The 14,043-nt window shown below is 36.8% G+C and overlaps 1 protein-coding gene across 12 annotated transcripts in view; it reads right to left on the minus strand.

The window, feature by feature from the left end:
* Positions 1 to 14,043, minus strand: part of DOCK9 (dedicator of cytokinesis 9) — a 142,948-nt gene that overhangs the window by 99,846 nt on the left and 29,059 nt on the right. For 6 of the 12 annotated variants that reach the window (XM_080376272.1, XM_080376268.1, XM_080376271.1 and 3 more), the window contains exon 1: positions 9,912 to 14,039. The exons of 4 other annotated variants lie outside the window; for them this stretch is intronic. In XM_080376272.1, the coding sequence (XP_080232398.1) occupies positions 9,912 to 10,067 (156 nt within the window). In that variant the 5' untranslated portion in view covers positions 10,068 to 14,039. Of the gene's footprint in view, positions 1 to 9,911; position 14,043 lie in introns of those variants that run through there. 2 more of the 12 variants (XM_080376265.1, XM_080376276.1) reach the window with 1 other exon arrangement.

Raw genomic sequence — 14,043 nt, forward strand, 5'->3', positions numbered from 1 at the left:
TCCTCACTGCTTTCTCACCTGCCTAAGATACTGGTTTTTTCAGCTTGCTGCAATCATGAAATTGAGTCTGACCAAGAGTTTGCCCATCACATTCACAATGCAAGCATATTCCTATGTAAGTGGACCAAAAGAAATAATAAAATTAACTATTAGTCAAGAAAATAGTGATTTATACTTCTTTTTCTCTAGGAAATTCAAGTTTAATGCATTTACTTTTTAAGCAGTCTAATACATAGACACTGAAGTCTAGAAAACTCTATAAAGCTTCTTTAAGAGTTAAGAATGAAACTAGCAGTTTAATCAAATTTACAAAAACAGATCTTCCTGTGTAAATCAAGGTAGACAATAGTTCAAGAACATTTAGTTACACTTTGCTTTTATTTTGCACCAGCCCCTTTTGTTTTCAGAAAACGGAAGTACAGAACAGCTCAGACTAAATTATACCATTATTTGAGGATGCAGCTGCCAAACAGGAATTTGTTTCATTGAAATGGGCGGCAATTACACTTAACTGCAACCAGAAATGCACAAGGCACTTAGAAACACTCACGCTAATAAAGACTTTAAAATATTATACACTTTAAATAGTATTTCTTCTGCTTAATTAAGCAAAGGATTTTAAACTGCAACATTGTTTTATCCTGGTCAGGTACTTCTTTTGAATGCATCTGAATTACTGTAATTCAATACAAATTATTTTCTTTCCCCATCATTCTCCCTATTCTTCTCAAAACATGATGAGGGACAAAACCAAAGCCAACATTTTTATAACATCAGTTTAAAGATATGGAATGATTAACGTAATTTCTAGTTTACATTTCATCAACACACATGTACCATTAGAGGAGGTTCATTTAACAACAGAAGTGTGAAGCAGTAGCTCTGAAGCTATATCTTGCATGAAATAGACCTTAATTGCTAAATTGATGTGTATTTCTAACATTCATTTTCTGCTGAGGACTTAGTGATTATCTCAATAATTTAACTGACAAAAAAAAAATATTTAGGAAAAAAAAACCCAAACTAAACCCCCCAAAACTATGAGGTACTGCTTACTCAGGCACCACACAGTCAAAATAGGTAAGTTATAAAGAAATACACTAAAAATTTTTACCTATAACTTACGATTCAACAAGCAAAAGATGAAAAACAGGACTTTAAGACATGCTGAAAACTTATCACTTTGTTATAGGACCTGTAGTTTTAAACCACTTAACTGCAATCAAAAAAAAAGAAGATGACACTACTCAATTTGTTATTTCAGGCTGTTACCTGAATAAGGATCAACAGAGAATCCAGGGAAACAACGCACATACAAAACGAATGTCATGGTACACAAGTTATTCGACTGCATTTCCAACATGGCTCCCAAAATTGCAGGAAACTACTAGCTAAATAGATACCTATCTGCAAAATAACTCAGGTTATTATGGAAACAATGCATTTCATCTTTTTACAAACACAGTGGCTTGAAGGACTTCCCATGGTACTTTTAACAATAGTTCTTTTCATATTACTTCCAACATCCAAATCGTTGGCTCTCTTCTTGCATCATATACCCTTAAGGAGCTACCTGTGCAATTACAAAATTACATGGGTGAAAAAGTTAATATTCCCAGCATACCTCAGTGAGTCACCCAGCAAATTTGCTGCCCAAAAGACATCTTCTCCACATACACCTTCCTATCCCTTCAAATCACTTTTCACTCCAAGAACTTGTTTCCTAATGCACAATACCACACAATGAGTAAGTGATAGCAAGGGAACAGGCAGCATATGATAATTTCTTCTGAATGTTGATGGAAGAAAGGATGAATACCCAGTCTCACAGTAAGAACAAGCTAAAACCTGAGTAGTTTGGTTTAATGGCACTTCTTTTGCTCCAAGTCCCACTTACAATCTGTGCCAAGGTCACTGAACCCTATTGAGTGGCCACTATCAGCATTCACTAAATCTACCAGATATAATTACAGCCATCAACCTTGCTCTGTTAGCTGTTCTAGGGAAAGAACTGTTGCTTAACCTGTAGCAGCTAGGGGGAGGGGGAGGAGGAAGGAATAATCTTGGTATAGGTTTGCATGTCCTGCAAATGTGAAAACAGAAGGATTTGACAACATCATTTACAAAAACCTTACACCTGTTCTCTACTCCTTTGTGGCTCTTTAAATTGCCTGGCAACTCACAGCATCTCTTAAGAAATAATTCTCAAAATTGAGAAGGACAACTGGAGGGTTTTTGACGCTTTGTTTTGCTGGGGGGGTTGGGGTTGGTCTTGTTGTTTTATTTGTTGGTTAGGTTTTGGTATGGGTTGAATTTTTAAGTCAGTAGCTTATATGAAAATATGGACCCACTTCAGCAGAATGACAAGCACCATTAATTAAAAGCTGGTACTTCTTGCTCTTGTCTATATTAGTAAGAGATATTCTAGCACTGCCCTCCCACACCTGGCAGCCTGCCTTGCAGCTGTATTAAAGGCATAACATTTTACGTATCAGTGGAAGATTCAGTGTTGCAAGTATACATATCTTAGTACTGCTGAGTTTCCAACAGACATGTACTTGCCCTGGAAGAATACACTCACAACTTCAAGAGAACAGCTCAGCCAGCTGATAGCAGATGGAATACAGCACGCATTTCACCTGGTGACTCCCTGCCATACACACTGCACTTGGATGAAAAAGTGACAAGAAAATCAGTTAGGAAGACTCATTCCTCCCATGGCTAATACTGCAAACGTGTAACTTGCAGTCCCACCAATAGGAAGTCGATTATTGCGAGGGGAAAGAGAAAAAAGATAAAACACAAGACATAGATACGAGTGTGCTACATAATTTTTTGTGTTGACAACAATATAACTAAAATACTCCCATTTCACTGACTTCCCTTGGTAAAGCAAGAATTAAGCCTATTCTGGAATAGGTAGAACCACAATCCCTCTTTGGAGAGGTATCTCTTTGTATCAAAATGAACTGTATAAATCTCACATTTTGCATTACAGTTAAAATTACTCTCCAAACATTATTTTTAGGAAGAGAGTCAAGTAGCTTGGACAGGACAAAAATTCCAAGATACCAGGAGGTGTCTATTATAAGTAGGTTACGTTGATGAAAAAAGGAAACACCAATGTACAGGTTTGTATTACTACTCAAGAAGCTGGAATAAAAAAACTGATTTACCTGTTTTAGTGACAGCATAAAGTTAAAGGATTCTCCCAGTCAGTGCCTCTGCTGGATCCACAATGATTTTGTACAATGCATTTTTTTAAAAGCCCTTTTACTTCATGGAATAAGAATTTGGCTAAAGTTGTTAACACCAACATGGCATATCTCATTAATACTCCTCAGCTAGACATTACTAACTGTCAGATAAGATACAGTACCTTAGTCTGGACACTCTTACTCTGTGACAAATACCAATTAAAGTTTAAAATCACAGCAGAGCTAAGCATATTATAGATTAACTTAAGACTTGTCCATGTCACACTTTTGCATACTATTACCTATGAAGTATCAACTTAAAGGGCATTTTCTTGAGTCACTGGTAACTGATAGTTTCATACCATCTCACTAGATGTTTTCTACAGAGATGTAGAAAGTAGATCTTTCTGTTTTCAGGGAAAACCTGACTTCCTTATGATCCCAGGGGAAAGACAAGAAGTCAGTAGAATTTAATCAGGATATGAGACTTTAAGATTAAAACTGCGCTTCTGTTAAAGGATTTAACTATTGTTCTGACATACCTCCTTACAGACAAGACATGTACCAGCAGACTGACTATGAGAACAGTATCAGACCAAACACAGCTTTTTTCGTACTTGGACAGTACCTAACAATTACCAGAAACTAACACGACACTAAACCTAACACAGACACTAAACCAAAGATCAAAAGTGAGTCAAAATTCCAAGTCTGAAAATCTCTACAACTGAAGCCGTTCTGTGCCAAGCACAAGTAGGAGTCTTCCCGCTGTGTAACACCAACCTTAAAAGACTTTTTCCAGGAGTAATTTGCTCCTTGACAAGATTGTCTTCGGGCTGAAGTAAAAGTCCATCTTGGTTTGCCTCTAAACTGCAACACAAACCTGTCTTGGACATCAAACATTGGAGTTCTAAGAAACAAGAAGTTGAAGGAGTCAGCAGTTGACTCTCAAATTTACTTTAATTGCAATTAATTTCATGACAGAATAGTGTACCTGCATCTGTAGATGATTCAAATTAGCATTTCAGGCTGTTCCTAAAGCAGGTGGAAGGAAATATTAATCAGGGAGAAAGAGCAGAGAAGTCCAACTCCTTTTCTGCGTGTTCAACTAAGTCTAGACCAGGGGTCCTCAGACTTTTTAACCAGGGGGCCGGCACATGGATGCAGTGCAGGCAGTCATCTGCGGCTGCTTGGTTTCCCCCCCCAACCCCCGGCGGGGGGGGAGGTGGGGGTGGTGGTGGGGGGGTGTGTGTGTGTGCGGGGGAATCTGTAAATACCGGGGGCCGGATTGAGGACTCTGGGGGGCCGTATCTGGCCTGCGGGCCATAGTTTGAAGACTCCTGGCCTAGACTCTAGTCTTGAAAGCACCACCCATGCAGCCTCTCCACCACAGAAATTGTCTTCCCATTCCTCAAGATCATATAAGGCTTTGATTTTATTTTTTTTTCCTGGTTTGGGGGGTTGGTTTTGGTTGTTAGAGGTTGTTTTGGTTGTTCTTTTTAACTCCAGACATTTTGCTTGCTTTCAGAGCAGTATATCCAGCTTCCACAAGACCCCATTTGCTGATACATTTGAAGTGAACATGTTTTCTACCAGGATGCAACCTAATGACATATTTTTGGGGCCAGGTATCTTTCTGTACTAGTCCAACCCTATCCTTAGATTTCATCCACAGTCCTAAAGAATTTCTCCTGAAGATACCACATTTAACCTTATCTTTTGCATGCCAGTGCACTGGGTGCCTACCAACCAACGTCTGATATTCCTCTCATTTGCAACTTTCAAAGAAGTGTATTTCCTGCAGGAACTACACATTTGGTGAATTTGTGCTGCAATTTCCCTTGCTAAGAGGGCAGAAGGATACCCGAGATGGACATTCAAGCATTCTTCCCAAAGGAGTCTAATGAAAGGTCAAAAAAAACCCCAAAAAACCTCTACAGAAATCATCAGAAGATTTAGCCAAAACTACAAGCCAGCACATAAGAGACCAGGTTTTTATTTACCAAAGCAATAAGATGAAAGGAGATAAAAGAAGTGCCCTCATTCAAGTGACCCATGAAAAACTATGCAACTGTTAGATGCTGTACTCATACATGTCTGCTTCTTCCTTATTAAGAGGCCTAATGAGGTCTATGCTCCAGTAACTGATGAATAAAAGCCACTTGTACTACAGTTACAAGTTGAAGCAAGTTATGAGAGAGAAGTAACACAGTAAGCCATACAAATTATCTGCACACCATTAGAGAATTGCTGCATAAGCCATTTAAGCACACTTAAAACACACAACTTCCACTTACTCAGCAGAATTACTTCCTTAGAACCCTCTCCTTTATTCATTGCTACTTCAAACAAACAAGTTGATATGAATTTGTTAATTCAGACAGCAAGAACAGGCTCTGAATATAAGGCCTTTTAATAAATGAATGTTTTAAGATTTATTTTAAACACATCATATCTTAAATCAATAAAAGCCTTTTTTCAAAAATCATGCACATATAACTTAATACTATTCTGAAAACAAAATATTTGCAACTTGATTGCCTACTGTGGAGTTATTTCCAGAATGACACAGCTCACTACTGTCATTAACCAATCTTAGAACATGCACAGACTTTAGTAGACCTTGAAGATGTCACAGTTTATTAATAGACCACATAACTCATGAAGAGCATAGAAAGAGCAGTCACACAAAAAAACCCTCAGTAACACCTAATCATGATGTTGCTGTCAAGTCAACAGGTGACACAGACTAAGAAACTGCAGCTACTAAAATATAAAGTTAGTGGTTCTGTTTCCAGCAAGTATCTAAATCTATCTTGTTAAAGACTGGACATACACTATTTCAAAATGCCCTGCAGGTCTCTCTGAAATTGTGTAACCACAAATTAAGTAATAGTTATTCCGTATCAGACATAGTAAATTTAAAGGCTACCTAAAATTATCAAGCCACATCTTGCACATGCTACAGGTACTAAACTACCTTAAGCATGTTTACCAAACTACAAGGTTCGCTGAATGAGAGAAATGGCAGTGCTAAATAGGCCATTAGAAGCAAACTGAGCAGAAAACATTACAAGCATCGAAAAAAGGCAAGTTGCTTTCTGCTTTAGATTTACAGACAAATCTGAAAAAAAAAAACCGTTAATATTCTTCAGCATACAGTCTGTCTCAGGAGGCTTTTCTAGCTCCTCCATTGGCATTGCTAGCACACTCACCTATCCTCTCCCTTCTCTGAATACTTCAAAGGGCTATTAGCAAAACCCACACTTCCAAAATGTTGCTGGGTTTGTTGTCACTGTTCGTTCTCCCTTGCTTATTTCCCATTTTTGTCTACTATCTGGAACAGCTGTTTAGGCCCTAAACCATACAGTAACATTTCACTCCTAGATCACACAAAAAAAATCAAATTTGAATATAAAAATAAAAGCCATGAAAAAAACCCCTCCTAACTCAACACAGCTGAAATAAGATGGAGTAATATGCTGAGAATGGATTAAAAAAAAAAATTATAGGAAAATCAAAACAAACCATGTAGATCATGCGTGTAAGCTAATATTTTGAAACTGTATCCTTCAACTTACTACAAAATTAAGTAAATTAGAATGTTTCCTCAACATTTGCAGAAAATAAATATGCTCTAGGTGGACATTTGGGGGCAACACTTTCAATAATTTTGATGCAACTTTTAATAGCATTTCATATTAGATTTATAATCTTTTACTAAAATATTGATTTTTATCCATATAGACCTGAAGACCCTAAGAGATCCTGTGCTCTAGCAAGACAATGTGTATGTGAACAGGCTAGAAATGTTCCCAAATATAAAATATAGCATTTTCAGTGCAAGTTTGAATGACATCAGATGGATAGAAATAAACTGTACTCCTGAGAAGACATTCTCACCCAGGCTTCATTTTATATCTTTCCTACAAGCATTCAAAAGAACAGGCCTGCTTAAGATAAAATTTTAATTAGATTTAATCAGACTTTAGACATAACCTCCCAAGCTCTGCATTATAGGGTAAATAAGAAAAATATATGCTAAATCAACTACCTCAGTCTCCTTATTTCTTCAAGGAACAGGAGATTTTTCCTTCAGGAGAACTACTTCCTGAGAGTTTTCTGTTCACAGGAAATTTTCACAGATTTTCAACACTGGTTTTGCAAGAGAATCAATACATTCTTAAAGGACTCCCTGAAATTCACTGGTGTTTTGACAACAGCTCTGTATCAGGAGTTACTTAATCCAAAACAGCTAAATAGATCGGATAGCCGGTACAACCTAAAAGACAGAGGTAAAAGATTGCAGCTGAAATACGTGCTACAACACAAATAGGTGAAGCCTTATACCAATGCTTGCATCTGTTGCAACAGCCACCAAAAATAAAACACAGGGAAGCAATACACTGCCATGCTCTTTTAGTCTTGGCCATACAGCTCCCCTTTAGAGGAGAGGATTCCTGTAGTCTTCATCTCACTGCATGGCTTCTCAGTGAAAAGCAATGGAATTTCTCCTGAAAGCCACCTCTTCAAAGGTTGAAGAGCTGGCCAAATTAGCTCTTACAGCAAAGAGTACAAAAATTATGTAATTTAAGAGTTCTATATGTATACTTAGACCTCAGTTTCATAAAATCACTCATCCCTGTTGCCAGGACTGCAGTATTCTTTCCCCCTCTTCAGAGAACACTGCTTTCTACTCTTCAGGGGTAAGTTAGTAGCAACTGCTCTCCAGCTTCAGACAGCATCTCAGAAAGCAATCGCCAGCACCAGCTCTGAGTATCACAAGCATGACCTTTCAATGAAGTCCCATTTTTGTATTTTGTAAAATTCTGACTTTTGTTATTATGGACTACACTAGCCCAGTACAATAAGTAGGAAGTCATTTTGACCCCTCAATTCCACACACTTTTCCATACTAACCTTCAGGTATTTATCCCAGGACGAGACTTTTCTCAATCCACTACTTTCAGCTAAACCAAACGAACAAAGCCATACAAGGAAACCCCCAAAAAACCCAGTATCATTATTCAAAAAAAAAAAAAAATAAAAAATGTTTGACTTTGGAAAAAACCAAACCAACCCTAAGTGACAGATGTGGAACTTTGGTTCTAAGTGGCAGACTAAGTATATTTGGCGCTTACGTTTGCCAGTTTGCAAACCAGTTCTGTAGGGCTAAATTAAAGATAAATTATTGCTGGAACAATACCACACAAAACAAAACAAAAAAAAATACAAAAAATTTTCACTGCGACCTCCATGTTACAATAATTCATACTACATTTAAAAAAAATTAGTTTTTCATTCATTCATCTAACTATATGTAGACCAGTAAATTTAAGGCCAGTAAAGGTGTTAGGTCTCAAATTCAGTGGAGTATAAAGTTATTGAAAGTAATAATTGTCCAGAGTTTAACAGATGTCTAATAACCATCTCTACAAGGCTAACTTAAAAATGGCTAACAGTGTAAAAAGGCTTCTAATACTTAGAGGAAGCCATTTTATTTTTAATATCAAACCATAGTAAGAGTTTTAAAAATGCAATACTATCATGAAGGGTAATATACATACTGAAGTCAATTTAAGCATCTAAAGACAGTTCAGATCATTCTGTTATTTTCTCCTGGAAGCTTATGTGTATGTATCCATGCACATAAACATACATATAAGGGCATGTGTGCACATATATACACACATTCAGATACATACGTACACACACTCACACACTCCCTTTTTTTCTTATATTTGAGTTCAGCAAGAAAGGACCTGAACAGCATAAAGGCAACAAAGCTCTGAAATTTCTAAAGGCTTTCCATAACTGCAGTTGCGGTGTCGGTATGCCAGCAGGCACTACAAGCTTGTCAAAATCCGTTCAGTTATTTCCGTGTACCACACCTCTCTCATTCTAACTATCTAGCCAGTGACAAAGCAATTAACAAGTAACCCCAAATTATTTTAAATAAATATTTAAAGCCTTAACTAGCCTAATTATGAAGCAAGCAGTGCACATCAGCTATTGCAATTCCACCCCCTCAAGCCTAAATGCAATACATCTGACGCACAAATGCGTCACTAACCTGGGGGGTACAAAGACAGTCTCACTTTAAAGCCTGTGTTCTTTGCATCAGGCAACACCTAAAAAAGCCTTTAAGAGCAAAGCAGGTTCACAAAACAGTTATGACTCCCTTTAATGAATTTTTTTTTCTTCTAGAATGCTCCTTTATCGCTTTCAGTAAGTTAAACAGATACAGAATAATTACGAGGGGGGGGAGTAAGGAAAAAATGTACTCAAATCCATCTGCAAAAAATAAACCTTAAATCCTGGGTTACTGTTTTCGCAACAATGCATTCCTTAGTTTTTCCAAATAACATAATCATCTGTTGTTCTTCAATTGAAGTGCCAAATTCATTCCAAAAGTATGTTTAGAAAGATCTAACAGCAGACAATATTCTATAACAATCCTGTTTATGAAGTGAAAATTCTTCAGAGCTATCAATACAAATCTAATGATATAATGAATATGAATCCTAAGCTTTAACATTAAAGCTGCATGCACACATGTATTACATGTCACATACATGCACTAACATCCTACAATATCAGGACAAGGTATATCCATGTCTGTACATGGTAGATGTTAAATAAACATGGTATCCTGGGTTTAGTTTAGCTTTCAATTAGCAGATAGAATTATTAATGAAACAAGTTTATATTTACCAGGGATGAATGAATCAATATTCCTGAATCTTCATTTGGTGAGCTGAATGCTGTGTATTCATTTTTTTCCCCTTGCTGTTTGCAAATATAACCACAGTTTCTCTCAAAAACTGTACGAATACCTTTAAACAGAACCACGCTTGTAGTGCAACCCATTCCAAATCTGTTGAAATTTGCATTTCTAGCAGCCCTGATTGCATTTGCAGAATGTCTTCTTCCTTTGCTCGACTCGAATAATTTTCCTGTGCTTTGCAAAAATATTTCTTTGTACAATCTTCATTATGTCCGACATTTAGTATGTTCTTCGACTAGATCCCATCAGCTACTGAAATGTAATCCTATTTGCTTAAGCCAAGCACTGCCAAAAATCCAGCCGCAAAAGACAAAAATCAGAGAGTGATGAAAAGCAAACGATACCTCGACTGTAGAAGATAGGAGGCTTTCAGCATGGGCTATACTCTGCAACGGAGATGAAAAGATATTCCAGAGGGTCATGGAAAGAGCTCCTATATTTCAGAGATCCTCAGAATATAATCAAAGACGAAAGGAAACTGCAAAGATACTGCTGCAGTTTCTGCTGCCAGCCACAAAGAATCCATCTGCTGCAAGAAAGCACTCTCCCAGAATGCTTAGCACAGAGTTCGAACTGGCAAACATTTCTTTGCTTGACCTATATGTGCCTTTTAGTGTTTAAAACAAAAAACTTCAAAATAAAAAATGCAAAATCTAAGGGGAAAATTCTTAAAATCACTGCTGCTATGGGAAAAAAAAACCAGCATGTTATATAAACCTACTTCTATCAAATTTGTGTTATCAGTGTGCTGTTATCAGTTCAGGCAAACCACATGGGAGCCGAAGGCAGCTTTTACTTTTTCCTTCCTTCCTTGCACACAAAGCGATCAGTCAATTCTCACCTGCCAGAAACTGACCTTATCTAGTCCTTGATTGCAAATGGTCAATAGTCATTAAAAAAAAAAAAGAATAGCAACTGACTATCTAGCTACAGATCAACATCTACATCTAAAACAAAAATACAGAATTAATTTTAAAATACATAAATTTCTTGGGTTTATAGTGAATCACACATGTATTGATTGTATTTATCACTACAGGATTCTACTTAACATACTGTACCGGTATCTGTTGTACAGGTATGTAAATAACACTGAGAAGAAGCATTAAAATTTTTAAACTACTTTTGAAGGCAAGGAATTTGCAAAAAATAACTATTTCAATCCACACCATAACAGTATCAATCACCCTGTCAGAGACTGCTGGTTAGTTTTATATTTCTGATAAACTGAAAGCACTGAGATGTATTTACTTACTTACCAAATTGTAAAACTGGATGAAAGAGTGAACTTACAAACCCAAAATTGTTGCAATGGAGTTTAAACAAGCTAAATTAAAAGGACTTAAGTGAACTATGAAGGGAAGGAACAAACAGATTAATGATGTCAGCTACAGATTTGCCCCCATGCAAATTAACTTATCTCAAGGAAATACTCGCATGCTATAATAAGACATTCAGAATAAATATTCATTAGCGTTTTTCACTAATATCTGGCTAGTTAACACATCCCAGTATGCTTCTCATTACATTCTAACCTAAATACACCATAACAACATGCAGGCACATTGATTACAAAGAAAAAAAAAATAATCAATATTTGACAGCAATCCAAGTAGTTCCTGCCAGTCTCACATTCTCAAAGGCAGCAGTTAGCACATTCCACATATTTTAAGAAAAACAAATTGTGTTAGGGCAGTTCTGTTAATAAGGAATAGCTTTTTGTGGGGGGAGAATAAAGAAAGCAACGGTGAAGAACTGGCCATAAATTCTACTATGAAGTGCAAAGATACTTCATACATAACCACGAACCTTGCACAGCAATGTCTGTACCACCTTCTGCCTCTCTACCTATCCTACCCTCTTTGAAAAGGGGCAGCAGGTCAGTGAGGCAAATACTCTGCGACACTCACTAAGGCTGGATAAAGAAATCTTTGCAAATGCACAAGGGAAAAACAGTCATGGCAATTACCATGGAAGGCATTCCCAAAAAATACATTCAAGTTAACTATTTCTAGTGCAGAAGCCCATTTCACTCCCAGCTGGAATGTAGGATGATAGAGACCTGACAAAGTCCAGGTTCCAAATGTGACATCAAAAGTTAAGTGATCATGAAACGAAAGCACCACTTAGAGGGTTTTCCATGGCATTTCAGAGACTTCATAATAGGAAATGTTTCTAGAAAAAAAAAACAAACACAAAACAAAGTAGCTCATGCCTTATAATATGAGAATATTCCTATGCCTTATAATACGAGAATATGAGAAAAATAAGTCAGTTTACAACAAATTATCACGCACTAGACAGTTCCTTCAAATGCCTATAAAATTACAAGACTTTTAAAGCACTAAGTAGGATGTGGAGAAACAGGAAGACAAAAAGATTTCATTTGGAAAGACAAACATATGACAGAATCGTAGACTAAGTCAGGCTGGAAGTAACCCTGAGAGGTGTCCCAATTCAAAACCAATTAAGAGCAAATTTAATTCTGATTACATCTTGAATAAATTTAGCATCATGTTTCTATGATATTTTAGACATCGCAACTGAAACTGACTTGGATTAACACAGTGGTAACAATGACATAAAAAGCATTCCAAACAGAGCTTGAATGGGAGATAAATATGGGGACACAAGGGATGGGAGGACAGGGAGGAGGAGCTTGACCAGATGCAAAATTATTAATATTACCAGTAATCAGAATAGTAAGCAATGTAAAGCAGTCTGCCAACAAGCAGACTTTTTCCTAAGACATAAGTTTGGTGCAAAGTGGAAGCTACCAGCTTCACTAAGGAGATTTCTGCAGTTGTAACAAGCAACCACATTGCACAAGCAGTGAACATCCAGACAGAAATGTGACATAATATAATATTATCCATTACAGTATTATAACTCAAAGTGAAATCGGAAGCTGGAAAAATTCCTGTGAAGGTCTGACAGAGCTTCCTCTACCAATTGAAGAGAGCCAAAAGACACGGTAAGGTAAGTAAAAATCTTAAACCAATAGTAACAAGCCAACAACAAAAAGCAGAACAAAAAAAAAATAAAAAAAAATCAACATATGAACAAGCCCAGAGTGTACATCATATGAGCAACAAGCTAGATATTACAAACTGCCTTTAGCTGTTATAGCCTGGGTTATGAAAAGGTTGTCTTCCATAAAAAAAAAAAAAAAAAAAAAAAAAAAAAAAGTGGAAGGGAGGAAAGGAAAGCTGTAAAAAGGAAACATCACTAAAGCCAGTCTTCTCTTGGTTTGTGAAAAAGGGTCTGCACTAGAAAGCATGCAGACTTAGGAAGAGCTATTCTAGTTAGTGTATGTTCCAAATGTTACATCTCTAAGCCAAAATGCCTGTTTATACAGGGAGCAACACACTCCTCCTTGCTATATAATATATTGAACCTGTACTGACTGAACTAAAAGATTACCAAAGACAAAAAGGTTAATTAGTAATCTTAGCTCCATGTTGTTCACAATCATGTATTTTTGAAACATGCTCTCTTGGACAAGTAATAAAGAAGAAGCTCTAGCTCCTCTCCAGAAAATTGCTGTGAACTGTTTAATAGTACAGTTATACAACTAAGGGTCTAACCACCAGTCCTCTTCTGATTACAATAAAGCCTAATAATCACTTTTTACTTGGGAACTGGAGGACTTAAATCAACACATTAAGCAACCCTTTGAAAACCAAATTAATTCCATCTGACACTGGTTAACATTTACTAAAGTAGAAGTCCTTAGGGAATCATTACCTCCATTGATTTAAAATCTTCAGGGGATCCTACAAAATACTCATTAACAAAATGAGAACTTAGAGGCACCTAGACAGAAATTGGATAGTTAAGAGAATACAGATCAAACTAGGGAGACCTTTCAATTGAATGTGTTACTACAAACCAACATGGACATTGTGTCTTCAGACATGCCATCACTAAAGCAAAACAGTTCATAAACACAGGCCTGTATCTGCAAGAGAACATACTTCAGGCAGGATTCAAGCATCTAAATCCTAACATAAGAGCCACAAAAACATCCTTAATCTCTTAAAACATTAGAAGAAGGTA

Source organism: Falco punctatus (genome assembly GCF_963210335.1).
Source record: "Falco punctatus genome assembly, chromosome: 2".
NCBI lineage: Eukaryota > Metazoa > Chordata > Aves > Falconiformes > Falconidae > Falco > Falco punctatus.